General features: G+C 47.3%; 1 protein-coding gene across 12 annotated transcripts in view; it reads right to left on the bottom strand.

Annotated features, from left to right (window-relative positions):
* Positions 1-714: 714 nt before the first annotated feature.
* Positions 715-18,091, bottom strand: part of kif21a (kinesin family member 21A) — a 44,168-nt gene continuing 26,791 nt past the window's right edge. For 4 of the 12 annotated variants that reach the window (XM_064342987.1, XM_064342988.1, XM_064342983.1 and 1 more), the window contains 25 exons: positions 17,961-18,008; positions 16,876-16,960; positions 16,430-16,553; positions 16,125-16,313; positions 15,482-15,681; positions 14,914-15,021; positions 14,714-14,782; positions 13,798-13,943; positions 13,532-13,673; positions 12,703-12,897; positions 12,371-12,472; positions 12,098-12,263; positions 11,371-11,391; positions 10,510-10,567; positions 10,285-10,339; positions 9,485-9,696; positions 8,490-8,615; positions 7,484-7,615; positions 5,233-5,369; positions 4,831-5,005; positions 4,245-4,409; positions 3,890-4,007; positions 2,690-2,860; positions 2,382-2,581; positions 715-2,091 (listed from right to left, as the gene is read on the bottom strand). In XM_064342987.1, the coding sequence (XP_064199057.1) occupies positions 2,004-2,091; positions 2,382-2,581; positions 2,690-2,860; positions 3,890-4,007; positions 4,245-4,409; positions 4,831-5,005; positions 5,233-5,369; positions 7,484-7,615; positions 8,490-8,615; positions 9,485-9,696; positions 10,285-10,339; positions 10,510-10,567; positions 11,371-11,391; positions 12,098-12,263; positions 12,371-12,472; positions 12,703-12,897; positions 13,532-13,673; positions 13,798-13,943; positions 14,714-14,782; positions 14,914-15,021; positions 15,482-15,681; positions 16,125-16,313; positions 16,430-16,553; positions 16,876-16,960; positions 17,961-18,008 (3,232 nt within the window). In that variant the 3' untranslated portion in view covers positions 715-2,003. The remainder of the gene's footprint in view (positions 2,092-2,381; positions 2,582-2,689; positions 2,861-3,889; positions 4,008-4,244; positions 4,410-4,830; positions 5,006-5,232; positions 5,370-7,483; positions 7,616-8,489; positions 8,616-9,484; positions 9,697-10,284; positions 10,340-10,509; positions 10,568-11,370; positions 11,392-12,097; positions 12,264-12,370; positions 12,473-12,702; positions 12,898-13,531; positions 13,674-13,797; positions 13,944-14,713; positions 14,783-14,913; positions 15,022-15,481; positions 15,682-16,124; positions 16,314-16,429; positions 16,554-16,875; positions 16,961-17,960; positions 18,009-18,091) is intronic. The other 8 variants (XM_064342984.1, XM_064342985.1, XM_064342986.1 and 5 more) reach the window with 8 other exon arrangements.

Raw genomic sequence — 18,091 nt, 5'->3', positions numbered from 1 at the left:
CCCTCACTTGCAGGTGCCAGAGTTCACACCTGATTGGTGCGCCTGTTTCAGGTTCCTGGATGCCTGGGAGAGGAAGGCAGGAAACGCAGCTGTGTAGCAACTTTTTGTTAGGGTTTAGTTTCCTTTTTCTTTTTGGGAAGAGGAGCCTTTTTCCTATTTTTCGTTGTGGTTAGCGTAAGGCAGGGGTGTCCAGTTTTATCCAAAAAGGGCCAGTGTGGGTGAAGGTGGGTCCAGCATTACTACACCTGATTCAAATAATTAACTAATCATGATCTTCAATCAAGACCTTGATAAATAGAATCAGGTGTCATAGTGCTCGGCAAGAACAAAAACCTGCACCCACACCGGCCCTTTTCGGATAAGATTGGACACCCCTGGTATAAGGTAAGCCCTGGGGCCAATGACCTATCACATGGTTAGCCTAGGAGCTTCATTTCCTTTTGGTCTTTTTGGCCAGATCCCTGGACTCCTTTTTCACATTTAAGTCTTTTCATGTTGTGTAAGAAAATAAACCTTTTTAGTCCGTTTTAGTTTGAAGCTGGTCTCACGATGTGTTACGTGCCTCATTATTAAACACGTCGCGTTTGAGGACGTAGCAAAGTGCACACTTCAGTTAGTTCAATTAGATATGTTCACTCATGCATTGCTGCTTCATTCTAAATGTCAATCTTCTGTTGCCATTTCCCAACAAGTAAATGATACCAGTGACCAAAGTGCTTTTGACAGATGGCATTTATTTCGCTCAGCATCTGACATTAGAATCGCTAGGTCAGGCATTTTTCCGCAACTAAAAAATCAGGAGGAACAAAACAAACGAAACAAAAAAAAGGTATTTTATATACATAAAGCTTTGAGCATAATACAAATCGGACCACAAAACTACACAAGGAAGAAGTGTTCAACCAACATCAGTACATACCATTACCATACAGTCTATCGTATTCGGGTTACAGGCACAGGGGAAAAAACTCTTCTCTTTACAAATATGCCTATCTACAGCGTGTACCTACACCAGCCACAGCTTGCCTGGGCTCTGAGGTCAAGCTCTACAGATTACAGGAGTGCAGAATATATAGCAGCAGATATATTAGTTCAGAGCCTCTAGGGAAATGTTTAACAGCATCAAGTCCAGAACTGAACAGAGAAAAGATTGACCGTAACAGGGAAAATGGGAGAATCCTTATAGGGATATACACAAAGTGAGATTAAGGGCTGGCATAGTACCAGCGCTAATACTGCTATTGTTCTGTAAGTGGGGTCTCGACGTTAAACTATGAGAAAAGCACACGTTCTATTGTGGCCTAATGAGAAATGTAGCAAAGTTCCACAATTTTGGTCACCTATGGTTTCCAGTTACTTACTGACATTAAAGCAGACATGGAACAGTTTAAGAGCATAGTGTGTTTTAAAGTTGAGGGGCAGCCACTTGCACATATGTAATACAGATCGCCATGGTTACCCTCGGCTAAATGGAATACCCTGCGCACAGCTGGGATGGGCGTGCCGGACCCTCGAGACCAGCTCCTGGGTCCCGCCCACGCCGTCCTCGGGGGCGTGGACTGTGGTTCTGTAGGTAGACGGCTGATTGGCTGAGCTTCCGTGGGATTTCTCCAGCTGGGCCGCGTTCGGCAGCCGCGGCAGAGACAGACGCGAGCCTTGTAGCGGCGGTGCTGTGGGAATGCAGGGTTAGGAGCCACAGACTGCGTGTGTGGAGACGAGACCTTTGAATGCGATTAGCAGGAGCCCTCGGTTTAAATGCGGTTGTTACTGCTGATATATCATGTGCAGCGAAACAGAGAGGACACCCTCACCTTTGGGCCCTGATTGGCTTCAGCTGAGACTCCGCCCACTTCTTCCCCCCCGGGACTCCACCCTTGCTCCCCTCCTTCCCTCCCTCCCTCCCCCTTTGAAAGTGCACAGTGCCACGGGACTACACCGCTGGAACCCCACCCACACCCCCGGGTCACAGGTCATGATGCTAGCAGCCAGCCTGCACGCTCCGCTCAGTTACAGCCGCCGTCGTCCATGTCTGCCGCGTCGAGCGCGCCGTCCAGCGCCCCCTTCGCCCGCCATATCTTCACCGTCCGGTCGCTGTCAATCAAAAGATCAGGAAACGGTCATCACACCAGAAGACAGCTTGCCAGACCAAATAGAATAGTTTTAAGGTATTAAAACCTTCTGTCGGTCTCAGTTAATCTGTGTGCGTGTGTGTGTGAGTGTACAGAATGTGCAAGTGCGTGATGAAAAGCATGTATGCACATGCATGTGTGTGTCTGAATAGGGAGAATATGCACGTGTGCATGAAAGAGCGCATAAGAGTATGTAAGGGTGACACAGCGTGTTTATACACAGCGTGCAGGTGCGTGCTTATGCACACTCACTCGGACGCAGTGAAGACGTTGCTGTTGTTGGTGGAGATGCCGTTGATGGGGCTCTCGTGTCCCCTCAGCTCCCCCAGGGGCGCCAGGGTGTCGGTGTTCCACAGCTTGAGCATGCCCCCCCTGCAGCCGCTCAGCAGGGCGGGGAGGCCGGGCACCACGCCCAGCGCGCACACCCAATCGCGGTGCGCGTTCGGCACTTGCTGGGGGGAGAGAAGCGAATCACGCGGCTCACGTGCTGCCCTCAAGCCCCGCCCCCTCCCGCCCGCCCGCCCGCCCGTCCCCAAATACCCCCCGTGTCTCTCTCTCACCTGCAGTAAATCTTTGCGGGACAGGTCCCACTTCTTGATGCCGTTGTCCCTGGACCCGCTGAAGAGCGCGTCCCCCTGCACCGTCAGGGACTCGATGCCGTCGTAGTGGGGGGGCTCGAAGTTGTGCGTGGGGCTGAAACAGCCCTGGACCCCTTCCGTCACATCGAACATCTGGAACGGCATCCAAACGTCACATACGGTCACAAAAGCCTCCAACATTCAACAAACTCTCACCAAGCATACAGGGAAACCCCTCACATCAACACAAACACGTGCTGATAACACATGATGTATGCAATGTGCAGTATATCAGCATGAAAGCAATGATATACCTATCAGTAGTAGCCAGGAATTTCTCGGATGTAAACTTAACATATCTTTTCAAAAATATTTACGAACAAAAGCTAAAATGTGTTAGCACAGCACTTGTTAAACCATTGAAAGACCTTAATCTACACTTGTTACATATCTATCTCATTACACCTGATGAGATTTGAAGTCCCTGAAGAGATTAGGGTTGCTGTCTGACAGATGCTTTGCTAGGTTTGCTAGGTTGGACATAGGAAACAAACTTTTAAGATTTTTTTTGCAAACGGACGATGCAATCATTTTGTCAGGATTGCCTTTATAGGCAAATAACTGCCACGGGATTGACATAAGTGGTACACGAGTATGCATGCAAGGCAAAAATAAAAAAAATGCCCGGCAATTTTATGCCATGACAAAAAGCGTACCTAAAAATAGACGCTTTCATCTTTTTGTCGTGCATGTGTACTCGAGTCACTCTCTCTAGCACCTGCTGTTCCAACAAGCTGGGGACAGTGTGATCCACTGCTGCCTTTATATCTAGAAACTTCTCTTCCTCTGTGAGGACAGAGCTGCGCAGCCAGCTTTCTGTCACTCACAGGCCACTAGGCCCGCCCACTACGTCTGTGTTCCCTTCACTTCTTAAAGGCACAGTACTTATTTTCCAATCGATAGCAATCACATTATTAAGTATTGAATTTAGCAAAATGCTGGCACAGTACCATTACAAAATGTTGGTACCAAGGTACTTTCTTTAGTACCAGTAAACCGCACAACCCTAGCTCTCAGACAGCAACGTCAGAGGTCTTTCTCTCTCTCACACACACACCGGAAACACACACATGCACACATACATGCATGCATACGCACACGCACACACACTGGCGTGCTCACCTTAATGTAGTGATCCTTGGACCCAGTGATAACTAGATCCTGACCATTTCCTGTCTGATCCACTGTCAGACACATGACTGGACCCAAGTGTCCTATCAGCTTCCCTGTAGAGCTAAACCTGAGAGAGAGACAGAGTGAGAGAGAGAGAGAGAGAGAGAGATGGAGGAGAGGGCGAGAGAGACAGAACAAGGTGAAAGAGAGTAGGAGGGAGAACAAGGTGGAGCAGGGAGTAAAAGAGGGAGTGTGAGAGCAGAAATGTCATTGTGACAGTTTTGGCTCATATCAGAACCCCCCAAAGCGCTGTCTCCATGTATCTGTATGGTGCAGTGTAGAGAGCGGGGTCAGAGTCAGGCACCTCTTCAGGTCCCACATGCGCACGCAGTTCCCAGCTGCTGCGTACAGGAAGGTTCCTGGGGGGTTCAGGGCGATCTGGTTGATCTGGTTCTCCCCGGCCGGTATGGTGACGGTCCGGTTGGTGCTGGCAGCACAGGCGTCACCAGCAGTCACCTGACCAGAGGACCTGCAACAAGTGAACGCACACACACGTGCACACATACACACGATCAAACATGAATGACACAAACACACATGTATCCCAGTCATCACAGTCATTATAAAGATCCCAAGGCTCAGTTCAAAGAAAGACTACATGCCTTACATTTACCTTACTGTCCATTCTGAAATTAATTTTTGGAAAACCTAATGAGGTCTGAAATTCAACCCAGAAGAACTAGTGTTAGCTATCCAGTCCACTTGCCACTATTTGCGAGTAAGACTGCCTTTGTCCTCTAATCTACATGTATGGCCTTTGTCCTCTAATCTACACTTATGGAATGTCCTGTAAGCAGGTGATACAATATCGGAGAGACTCAGAGGTACAGTGGGTAATGTGGAAAGCAGGGGGAAAGCGCTCAGGGTGGCAGGGCGGCTGGGAGACTCACGTCAGGGTGTGGATGCACTTGGCCGAGTCGCGGATGTCCCACACCTTGATGTAGGATGTGGAGACGGTGAAGACCAAGCTGGAGCAGTATCTAACTGACACCACATTGTTGGGGTGGCCCCCCAGGGACATGATCTCCTGTCCTGTCACCAGGTTCCACACCTTACAGGTACGGTCTGAGGAACGGAGGTCAGAGGTGGATTCATACATTCCATAACATTCGACTTCAATAACTAAATGATCCTGAATGACAGTCAAGGATCTTCAATGTTGGTGAATTGTAGTGAATGCTGGTGAATGGTACAGAATGATGATGAATGCTGGTGAATTTTGGTATGGTGAATGGTAGTGAACAGTGGTGAACAGCATTGACTGATGGTGAATGACCAGTAGGCAGTCTTACCCTTTGAGCCAGTGAACAGCAGGTCATCGGTGGAGTCCACGCACAGCACGGCCTTGGAGTGGCCCTCAGCCACGTGGACGCACTGCAGAGTGGCCCCCCGGCTGCTCCTCGATGATGGGACGGGGTTGATCACGCCTCTGATGGAGGCGACACACGAAACGTCACACCCCGCGAGAGAGAAAGGCATCCAATCACTGTCTAAACACATCGGCTAAACGCAGCACAGGCTAACTAGCATGCAAATCACTCACAGCCGAGCACCGCCGCTGCACACACGCGAGTGCACCAGCATGCGCAAACACACAAATCCACACTCTGACTGCGGCATGCAGCAAATTAAACAAAAGGTGACCCCGCCCTCCACACTGAGAATCACAAACCAATCAGTGAGCTCACAGCAGAACAGAGGAGAAAAGGAAGAGGAGAGGCTCCTACAGGAGAGGCAGTACAGAGGACTCATTCTCCTCGCACCTACAACAACAACAACAGCAAAGCCACTCAGAGACAGAGACAGGGACAAACTCAGAACCAGCAGCGTGCCAGCAGTACAGTGACCGTGGTTCGACCGCGGGTCAACCATGCTAGCAAAACTACCTCATGATCAGAAGACTGAAGATTAAAACCTTTAGTGAGGCACTGCTGATGTACCCTTGCTCAAGGTACAGTACTTATCCTGAATGGCTTACTAACAAAAAAATAACATCTAAGCTATGCAAATCAGTAAGATGGACGCAGACCTGGACTCTACTGATCCAGCCAGAGTGACAGCCAGAGACTGTCAGAAACCCACAGAGGACCATTTGATCTTTTCAGCTGTCTCAAGACACCCGTTGCTGAAAAGCACTATTGTGGACAGAACCAAATAGAACAGGAAGGAGATCAGAGTCCAGCTCAGAGCTTTATATTATGCCGTGTGACTCGCACAGTGGAGCGACGAGGACAGCTCCGTCCCAAACCTCGCACCGCTCCTGCAATGGCACGGACACAGGACAGGGGCGTGATGTCATGACTGATGACAGAATGGATGACGGACAGCTGCTATCACAAGAGGAAGTCACTCCACACGGAGAGAGAGAGAGAGAGAGAGATGGGAGGAACAAGTGTGTTAGTCAAATGTAGGGATGTTAAAATTATATTGGTGATTTTCTCAAACGTTTAGACATGTACACAGTAACTGTAACGCAATATAAACCCAATTGAATTGAACAAGCAAAACTGAATTCAATCAGAAATACTTTTTCTACCCAATTGAGCTTTGCTAATTATTTATGAACTTTAGAGACGCCACAACTTATTAAAACACAATCCACTCCATTGATATTTCAGCAGTTACAAAAACAAAGACGACCCATTATTTTTTAGAAATACTGCAAAAAATCTCAATATTTAGTTTAGATTAAAATAGAGTTTTTACTAGATTACAATTACAAAAAACTTTTTATCAATGTAAAATAAAAATCTTGGCTCCTTGGGGCTGAACAACTCCCTAGAAATGACGGCAAAGACTTCTTCCGGTCTCAAGAGGTACGGTATCTGTGATTTTGCGTGAGTCAATTAAGGATCACTACAACTCAAAAAAGTATAGCCCAGAGGAATATTTGTGAGTTATAATTTCTCATGCACAAAATAATTTAGAGACCTTAAGCTTTTAGTGCTTTGGGACCAATGAAAACATTAATAAAGTCCTTACTGCGTACATGTCCAAACCAAAGAAAAGGGTTACGATCCCTAACACTGAACAATTAGAAGAGGAGACTCAGAGAGATGACACTAACACATGTAATAGGAAAGGGAACACAGACCAGAACGTTTTATACTCTCCCGTCAATGGTTTAAGGTCATTAACATCAGTTGCTATGCTATACTCAGCCTATCAGCATTAACAATGATAAGGTAGTGCACAGCAGTGTCCATTTTCACTTGAAGCACAGTAAGTGTAGCACTTCATTAGATGGAGTTACACTACAGTACTCCCATGTTTCACTATGTTTCTGATTAAATGCAATAACACCTGCATTACAGATGCCTTCAACAAACATGTATCACACAATTAACACTAATTTATTTATTTATTATTAATTTATTACTGTATTTCTGTGCAAGATGTGTGAATACAGTAATGCACTGCTTTATTATTCATTTATTACTGTATTTCTCAGTGAGATGTGTGAATACAATAATTTACTGCTTTACTATTCATTTATTACTGTATTTCTACATGAGATGTGTGAATGCAAGTCTCTTCTCTTACTTATCCTGTTGACCATCTGCGCTCGCGAGAGAGACTCGAGAGAGGCGGTTAAAAACGTTCTGATGGCTACGGGACCGGATGATGGGGGGGGAAGGGGGTGACGAACTGGCCTTGGGGGTCCCTGAATCAGAGCTGAAACAGCAGACATGTAGGCTGAGTTTCTGGATGGATTCTCGCACACACACACACACAAACAACCATATCTGGCACACACAGACACACCAGTCATGTCCTCACACATGGTAAAGCAGAGGATACACACAGCATTCAGACAGCAGTATGATGATGCATGGAATTGGGATGTTCAGATCTTTCCTGTGACTCTACACACTGACGCAACTCTGTGGCACTACAGCATCAATGGCTTAACTCCACAGTACTGGACACCAACGGCTTAGCTCTATGGTACTGGATCCTTCTTTCTCCTGTGTCATTCAGGGACATAGTGAGTCATTAGAAAGAGAACTGATAGCAATCATACAGTTTTATTTTTCCACCCATGTTTCCCTTACCCCTGCCATTTTCTTTACAGGAATGGCTTGGATTATGGGGGTAACAAGAGAATCAGTGGGTTAATACTGTCAGCAAAAAAGGAAATGTATTACTTGCAATGTAACTGCAATGTAATCAGATTAAAAGGCTAAAAAGAGGAAGCGAGTCAAACACTGAATGTTCTGCTACACCTCAGCAGGATTTTTCTCTATGCCTCGTATCCAACTCAGGGTATACCTGGCAGACACTCAGGCACAAATATACCTTGTGTACATAAATCAGTACACAGGAGAAATGTTTTCTTTGTTGTACTAAAGACATTCAGTGTGTGACCGGGGAGATTTAATCCAACCAGGCAAAGTTGACAGTTGTTTGCTAAGGTTGATAAGAGAACATGCTTTCCCTATGGCATGTGGCAATTCTTTCAGAAAGCTAACTCATTAGTGCTCATTAGAAGCGATCAGTAGAAGCGACCATTTCAGCCTCCAGCCTGCAGGGCGGCGCTAGCTCTTACTGTTTGATCTCTTTTCCCTTGACCTTGTCGACTGTCAACTGTCCTTTCTCATACATCTTCCTCCGGGTGACGGGCGAGCCCTCTGACGGTTTCTTCTCAACACCTAAGGAAGGCCTGGAGCCGGAGCTGACAGTTGGGATTTTTTTTTGTTCAATTAAAAATTGTGATAAGTCAGGCTGTGGGGAAGGTGGGGAGGTAGAACTCCAAGTAACAACAAAAACACATACATTCTCAGAACTAAACATGCATAATGGGGGTTGAGAGCACAAACCATTACCTGACACCTTGATCCAACTCAGGGTCCTCCTTCACCAGACTTTGGAGTTTCTGGTGGCTCTTTACAAACTCAAGGATACACTGTGCGTCACACTGAAACCTGTCCCCAGTACCGTCTTTGACCCAAGCAGCGAGAGGTCGCTAAGCTCAGCCAGCGCACTGGAATTTAACAAAGCGCTTTGGGGGCTGTCAACAGCTGTATGAGCCCTGGGCCTTTAAAGAGAACACTGCACAGCCAAGTAGCAATTTACCCAGGTAAAGCATAGTGCCAAGCTGAAGCGCAATACGGAATCTGGACAAGTGGTAAGACTCGCCATACGTGAGGCATTTTCAACATTGCCAGGACTCAGCCAAGAGCAACAAACCCTGTGAACACAGCTACAATTCCCTGTATTAGACACCAACTTAATCTATCTAAAGGTACAGAGCTTAAGTGATCTAACTTAAGTGTGGGTTAATATAAAAAGGCCATTATTAATTCTCAGAAAAACGAAGATTAAAATAAGTACTATCTTGAGAGAAAAGAAATCACGTATCATATTCCTGGGTATAAAAGGTACAAGAATATTGTTTGATTAGAATATATGGGAGGGGACTTAGGGCACCTTTCCAAACACGAAAACCAAACCAATAAAACATCAAAAGAAGAAGCAGCAGCCATATCATGCAGGTGCAGGTGACATTAGCACGTTAGCATTCATTCTCAGGCACAAACTTACATGCTGCCCAGCTTAGAGGACAAGCCTGAGGGAGAGGTCAAGGCATCTCTGTCCCTGAATGACGACCCAAAATGCTCCAGCTCCCCATTCCCTTCCTGGGCTTCAACCAATGGGAGGAGAGGGGCGGAGAATTCCGCGGTGGACGCGCTAGTGCTGGGGTCGTTGCTGTTGGCATACAGGAGCTCCATTTGCGTGGTGGTCCTTCGGCGGGCCTGTATCAGGAAGAGAAAAGTTCTACACCCACGATACAAACATCCAGAGAATACTAGTATACTAAGTACAGGTATTAGAACACTAAGGGCTTTCAAGGGCTTTCATCATGGGTGTCAAGTGCCTACATGAGCATTCTCCATTTCAAACGATAAAACTGAAAAAATGTGCTATTAACTGATACATTTTCATTGATTGACTGGCCTAAAATTGGACCCTCATTCAGCTGATGATTCAGTCAGTTTTTCCTTTGTGAATGTAAAACTACAAACCCTATTTATAAAGGCAGATTTTTCTTGGTGACCTTACAAACACACCAAGAGCCATTTAGCTAAAATGTCTTCACATGAACAGAAATGAGGGCCAGAAAGACTTGTCACATGGAGAAGCGTGGGTTCAAGGCCCACAGGATGAGGTACAGAACACTCAAATATGCACGTAAGCACATTAAACATATTTTTATTTTTGACCAGATTTATGCTTTAACAACTAATCTTGCATCTGAACATTTTAAAGATGAACTCCCAGTCCCAGCCTTTCACAGAACTTCATACTCAGTCAAAACAGCATGGCACTGTCTGTTATCATACCTTACTCCTCTGCTTGGTCTCTCCGCACAGCTTCATGAGGTCAGAGGCCAAGGAGCTGGAACAGAAAAACAGAACCGCTGTGATGGAATTCATACCGATCTGTTTACTCAAAGCAAGGCCCAGCTCCAAGCGCTGTGATTGACAGGCAGCTGAATTGACCCTGTAGGAATGGCTGTGATGGAGACTGCCAAGAGCGACACAGAGATCTGCAGTGGTGATGCTTACCTTCCATCCACGGCGGGGCTCTGGGCTGATTCGTCGCTGCTGCTCGAGTCTCCATTGTCTGTGCAATCACAAGAAAACACGCCCTTTCACACCTCACAGCCAATCACAATGCTACAGTTCTCCTTTTAGTGCTGCATGTTTAATGGTTCAATAATGATGAAACATATATTGATCTTTCCAATGCCAGGTTGTTCAAGGTTACAGTATATTACGGCATATGTGTCCATTACTCCTATCCTAGTCTTGCAGATGGATCGGACTTGAAGCCACCTTTCGTTAGCGTTGTTACACACTGGTAGTTAAACTTCTGCGTCTATTTACAGTCTGGCATTAAAAAAGAAAGCAAATGAAGACAAGGTCATGCCATTTGAAGTTGCAGCAAAACACTAGTTCACATCGTGTTTTTCTGAATTCAACAGAACTAGAAGGGTAAGGAGTCCTGATCTCAAAGGTCATTTGTCAGGATCAGTAGGTTCATCAGCAAACCCCCTTATGAGATAGGGAGTTAGAACATCAGTATGGAAACGCCTGCGGGATATATCCATCAACGAGTACCAGTTTTCTGGTTCTACTGCGGTAGAACTTCGTGTTGGTAAGTATGTGCGTGTGAAGGTGGGGTCAGGGAGGCTTCTGCTAATGACAGTTAACAGGTCCTAATGTGTGGCTGCAGTACAAGGGGGGGGGGGGGTTGGAGGAGGAGGGGGGGTTCTGCATGGAGGGGGGGGGATCAGTAGACAGATGGGGGGGGAAGCTTAGCGGCGCAATACCACATGCACGCCCTCACGCTGTTACGCTCACTGGTTAGTCTGGAGGACTCATGCACTCATTCCAGTAAAGGAGACTCTCGTGTCCATTACTTACCCAGAGGCATGTTACCTAGCTCTGTTTCAATTCAGGCAACAGGGAAACAAAAATGGCGACACACAAATCAAAACACATTCACCTAATCAAAGGAAATCAAAAAACAAAAAACTAATCAAATCAAATCAAAAGAACACAACAGAACGCTATGCCCACTGTTTAATCTAGGCGCCCCGGTCGATTCAAACGTGTGCTGAATAGATGCAGCCGGAGGCACATGAATCAGAATGTGTCTGATGATGAAGTCAGGCCCGCGTCCAAAGCAGGAGGCGGAGGCTGGCCTGTAGGCCGTCAGTGTGTGTCAACAGGAAGGGAAAATATCAGGGCGCTACTGAATCTCATGAATAGCTGATGTTGATTCATCTAGTGATGGGAGGGTGACTGATCTCTCCTTGTGGATGAGATGGTGTTTGAGGAGGCCTGTGACAGAAGAAGCTCTTTCTCAGCTCTGCGGGGATTTGTGAAAGCTGCTTCGCTTGCAGACCCTTTTTCCCCCAGAATTTAAGCCCAAGAAAAAGACACCACTGAGCCAGGGAAGAAAAGAGTGACAGTGAACCAGCACGAGAACAACCGACACCGAGCCAATGAGACGGCTGGACTAGGAGGCTCGCTACGTCCCTTTTATCGTTCATGTGACCTTCAATCCGGCATCTGTTCAGTACGGGGCGCTGTGTGAGCGCGCACACGCACATGCTCCGGGCCCCGCGGTCCGGCCCGGGGTCGGTACCTTGCAGCGCGTTGCCCAGCAGGGCGTCCAGCTCGGGGTTGAACTCGGCCTTCTCCTTCAGCATGTGGAAGAGCAGCTGGTTCTGGGTGGCGCTGTTTATCTCCGTCTGCTTCAGCCGACCCTCCATCACCTTGTTCTGGGACTCCTTCTGGGCCGCCTGCAGGCCCTGTGGTGGGCGAGACCGACGATGACAAGGGGGGGGGGGGGGTCAGCACAATAGCAGAGCAGGCTCAGGGTCACACGGGTGGGCAGAGGGGAGAGAGACGCGCGAACCTTGTTGATGGCCATGGACATGAAGTGGTCGAGCAGGAAGCGAGCCTCGGTTAAGGTGCAGGAGCTGATGACAGCCAGGGCGTCCACCGTGTCGCCTTCCTCCTGAGGGGCACAGACGCACAGGCACGTAGAGGCTCAGGGCCATTCACACCAGCAACAGCTACTGGTTACATAGGAGCCTTATCACACAGTCCATTTCACTGTGCCTGTGGTAAAGGGCTGTGGATCGCTATCATTAAACAGACATGTACACTGTAAGCTAACTCCAGGTTATCTGGTGGAGGAGATTAAGAAGTGAGTAGGTGGAGCCGAATCAGACTGAGCGCGCTCACCTTGGCCTCCTCCATCTGCATGATGTTGGCCTGGCACTCGGCGATGCTGTCGTTGATGTAGTCGATGTTGGCGGTCAGCGACTCCATCTCGTCGCTGATGGACAGGTCCGTCCTTTCGGCGTCTAGCCCCTTGGCAGCCATTTTCTCCCTCTTCCTGGAAAACTTCTCCCTGCGCTTGGTCAACTCTTCACGTTGCTGTGAGTCAGTGGAAGCAATCCAAAAAAAGTCATCACTGAAGAAACAGTCACACACCTATAAATCTCCATTTGAGGTGGAAAAAAGCCACTGAATTTAGGAAAACACTGAATAAACGTGAAATAAATCCAGTTGGCCATACCACATGCCAAGTGGTGTCTCTGCCATTTTCCTAATCTTTCTATATGCACTTTAAGTTTCTCTGGATAAGTGCATGCGATAAATCTAAACATTAATCCACCAAGTGTTGACGAAGAAGTCATCATAATTTCACACGCCTATAAATCTCCATTTGGGCTGGACGTATGACATAGGCTATGTGAAGTGGTTTTCTGTATGCTTGGTATGTCAAAGTAAACACAGAGTGTAACACAAGTATGTATATAGTACCTATCTAAGTATGTATATATAGTACACATCAAAGCAAATCTCAGTATATAAACTGAACATATATAAACCTTGTTAAATAGTTAGTTTGACCATTCCAATATAACAGTCCTAGCAAGGGTATTTGGTTACTATTTTGATGTCAATCCAACATAGTAAATAACTAAATTTAGGGACTGAACCTGCATATGATTTTTCAGGGGACTGGCCCTTACTGCTATTCTTGCTGCCCTCACCCTTATGGTACCTTAAGCAGCCGGTTCATGTCAGATTCCATGTTGGAGAGGGTCATCTTCTGCATGATGATGTCACTGATCCTCCGCTCCAGTGACTGCCACTTAGACCGGGCACCTCTGGTGGAGTACACGCCTGTCAACCTCCTCTGGTACCTGAGACACACGTACGCAATCACATGCACATAAACACGGGCCCATGTCAGTTACATTATCAGACCTGAGGCACACTCGTACACACACACGACAGGAAGTGTGCAGAGGAAGTGATGTACGCTACCTGGTTCCGTTGGACGGCCCGCTGGTTCCAGAATATGACCGTCCCGAGGAGGGCCGGTACGAGGAGTCCTGGAGAGGCTCCGGTAAGCTCACCTTGCGGTTCACTTTCCCTGAAACGGGCCTCACCTGGCGCCGCAGAGCTGTCACCTGACCAAGAGAGACCGTTAGGCCAAGGGTGAACGGGTACGACACTAAGGGACTCAGCAATTCAAGCATCCTCTTTACAAAATGGCACGCTCTGGGTGAGATCTCAAATGAGGTTCAAATTCTGAAAAATCTATAACAGGACTATATTGAAGAAGAACGGTTTAGGCCAGTACAGTTCTAAAAGGGCCCCATTAGTTATGAAAGGGCCCCATCACAGTACTGAAAGGGCCCAACAAGAGTGAGTTGGATGAATACAGTGCCTAAACATCTTTTTTACAGTTTGGTCAATGAAAGATTTCAATGTAATTTTTCCAAATCTCCCCCACCCCAAATTTGGACTTCTCAACTGTATTCGCAGGGCATTACTGCAATGTCCTGTCAGTTCAGTAGAGAGCTGACATGTTTTTCCTCTGAAGCTACATCTCCCTCACTCACACTTCTTCACTGCACAGTGATTGATTTAAACGTCAATCACAGCAGATGTAGGCAGACAGAGAAGCAGGCACATTGAGATGGAGATAATCTATCTAAATAAAGACAGCCCTCCCTCAGACACAATGCAGCCAGCTACGCACCATCCAGTGGGGCTACCAAACAACATAGTCAGAACAGTGAGCTGGGTCAGTACAGCTGAAAGAGGCTAGCCTAGTCAGACTGTGAGGAACACCACCAGTGCTTCAATAGGGCCCTGTTAAAGAACAGTGAGCTGGGTCAGCACAGCTCAAAGATGCTAACCCAGCTGATGCCTGCTTGAGGACGGCTTATCTCACCTCCTCGGTCTTGCGGCGTAGGATCAGCTCCTGCTGTCTCTTCTGGGCCTCCAGCAGTTTCAGCTGGTGCTGTGAGAGGACACACAGATTTAACCAAATCCCAATATGCAATAAACAGTCATATCACAATTGGCAAAGAATCAGTATTTTTCTGTGGGTTCTGTAATGCAATGCTCGGCTCCACAGCGCCCCCTGTCTACCTCCTGCTTGCGCTGGTCCTTCTTCAGCGTGGCGATCTCGCGGTTCCGTCGCGACTCCGCCATGCGGTTCCTCTCCTGCTGCTCCTTCATCTGCTTCATCAGACGAACCTGAAAGAAAAATCACCATGACAACGCGGGAATCACTAATTATACCACTGATATTTTTAGACGGTTTAGTCCGTGCTTAAAATATCAACTGCTGTTTAGTTTCAAACATCAGCTTCAAACCATACACATCTACATGATGTATTAGTACAAAGAGCATTGTTTTCCCTGAAAGTTAATAAGCATCTGTTCTTACTCTAATTATCTACTGTCCCCAGGGGAAAAGGATTCACAAAACACACCAAGCACATATGCTCCAGAATGCAGGCTGATGAATGCTAAATACCCTCCCAAGCTTGTGTACCAGGTGTCTATTTTGCAGTCCACCAGGGGGTAGGGCTTTGTTCTGTCTAAAATATTGCACTAAGTAGGGCACTGTACCAGACTGAGCACTGCTATGGGCGGGGCAATGTGCTGGAAGGGGTGGGGCACTGTGAGGGGCGGGGCACTGCGAGTGCAGTACCTTGGTCTTCTTCATCTCGGCCACGTCCAGCTGCAGCTTCTTCAGCTGCTTCTCGTACTGGGACTGGTTCTTGAGCAGCCGGGCGTGCTCCTTCTGCGCCGCCTGCAGCTTGTGCAGCTCCTTGTTCATCATGCTCAGCTTCTTCTCGTACTCCGCCTTGATCTTCTTGGCTTTGTCCTCGCTGTACGTCTCCACGGAGCCTGCGGACAAACGGGCGCCTGAGCGTCTGCGTGAAGACCCCTCCCGTCAGGGCCAGAGCGCCACCTAAAGGTGGAGCGCTTGCCATCCTGGACCGAACTGTTTAACAAGTGTGCTACAATTTAATATAATATCTTCAATAATACAGTTTCAACTACATGTTAATGGTGGAATTTTATGGGACTTTATTGGGACTTCCCAGCAACCCATGTGTGTCCCTGACGATGCCTATCTGAGATAGCAGACTTAAAAACAAAGAAATAAAAGCCACTTTAATTTGGGGACTATGTGACACAGGCTTCATGTGAACACTGGTGGTGGTCATTATCTTAATGGGCTCTAATAGCATGACTGATCAGGACGGTACGGGTCAGAAAGGGCCCTGTACGGGTCAGAACAGCACGTTCGGAGCACAGACGCGGGGGCACAGACGCGGCGGCCGTACCCATGCTGTGCAGCACGCGGTCCCTCTCCAGCTGCGTGTCGCGGATCTTGCTCTGCAGCATCATCAGCTTCTGCTCGTACTGCAGCTTGAGCGTGTGCAGGCGCCGCTGGCTGTTCTCCAGCTCGTCGATCAGCTTCTGCTTGATGGCGATCTCGCACGTGATGTTGGCCAGGTCCGCCTGGAAGTTCTCTGCAGCACAGACGCACAGCACAGCTCCTTAAGGGCTCCCTATTTCCCTGGGAAAATTAGCCACCCTGCTGTATCAGCCTCTTCTGACCATACAGGGGATGGGGGGTCTACGGTACCTTTCTCATCCAGCTCGGAGTCGGAATCGTCTGAGCTCTCTTCTGCCTCCGCCTCGATCTCCTCCTCTTCCTCTTCATCATCGTCCTCATCTGCCTCATCGTGGTCACTTCCTTCCTGCATATCCTGAAGGAACCACACACACACAAGGTTAGGCTACGGGAATTCAAGCAAACCTATTGGGTCAATGGAAAGTCCTGCAGAAATGTTTCTCAAACTTTGATTTGGTAAGGTCATAAACATAAATCAGTTTTAAAAGATTGTGACAGTGCCCATGAAAACTGTGCATACAAGCTCAATGTAAGCAAAACAGTATCAGCAAATGATATAGTTTGTCGGTTTATTGAAATAAATGCTGTTCATGAGCCAGTGTTAAGTTAACATTACTTTCTGGCAACCCAGCCCAGTACCTCAACATGTGATTAAGAGACTGATTAGCATACTATACCACGTCAGCTTCATCATTGGTTTGTTCAGACAGCTCTTTCTCCACCCCTTTCTCCAGCTCGCTGCTAGTGTCCTCTTTGACCACACTGAGAAAGACAGACAGCAAGATGAGACTGACATTCCTACCCGACAACTCTTTCACTCACATGAATGGGAAAGGAAGCATCTAGTGCTACTACCTGTTCATTATTTATCGGCTGTAAAAAATGCAGGGTATTACCTACATGCTCAATGACACATTTATTCAAAAGTTAAACTCAATGGCAAAAGCACACAGTGAGTGATCATGCTGATCACGGGTGATAGCTGTGCTAATAAACAGAACAGAGAAGTCACACACAACCTCGATTAAAAAAGGCAAAATAAAGGGAAGCGTAGCGCATTCTGTACATTACAGCCGATAAATCATCAAAATTAACTAAATCAGATGACTGTTATAGTCAATCTGAGATGTTAGCAGATGATTGAAGTCACGTTGCAAAGCGTATGAAGGTGAAACATAGCTAAATCATCCGGTGATCAAACTGAAAAAAGCAGGACAGCAAAAAGCAAGGAGCGGTAGTTCCCAGACCACATTCATTAAACCCACAGGCTCTGGTAAAAATTTCCACACTTCAGTGTGAGAGAGATACAAGCCACGGAGAAAGATAAACTAAGAAAGTAGTCTAAATACGCAATTTATTAAAATGTTTTATCCACCAAATTCCTGCTTGAAAAAAATGAGTATTCTTTATTTTAGCAGTTGCTTTTTCCATGACTGTAAAAAATAACCATACTTTTTAAATAACCAACCAAAGTTTTTCTGGGGTCTAAAGGCTGTTCAGTAGACCTGCTTGTTACTTCATCAATGTTTCTGGCCAGAACAGACAGAGGTCTAGCCAAACCCCTTTGGGAGGGGCCTAAAAGCAAAAGGCACAGAGGTGAGGGCGTCCCTCAGCAGACTCTGTACACAGGAGGGTAGGGGCGGGGGCAGGGGCAGACTGGGGGGGTTAGAGCAGCAGATAGTGGGCTTTCCTCCGGGTGTGGCAACTACCTGTCGAAACCAAAAGCTGGATTAGAAAAGCGCGTCGGAGCGACTGAGCAAACCTGTCGTCCTCAACCTCCTCTTGCCGACTCTCCTCCAGCATCTGGAGCCTTCGGGGAGGGGGCAAACCAGAGAGCACAGAGAGCAGCAAGGGAAGAAGAGGTCAGCAAGAGACCAACGCCACAACTGAAAA

The sequence above is a fragment of the Anguilla rostrata genome, chromosome 7 (assembly GCF_018555375.3).
Source record: "Anguilla rostrata isolate EN2019 chromosome 7, ASM1855537v3, whole genome shotgun sequence".
In the NCBI taxonomy this organism is placed as follows: domain Eukaryota; kingdom Metazoa; phylum Chordata; class Actinopteri; order Anguilliformes; family Anguillidae; genus Anguilla; species Anguilla rostrata.
Note: the sequence above shows the minus strand (reverse complement) of the source record. Positions and strands in the feature narration are given on the sequence as shown.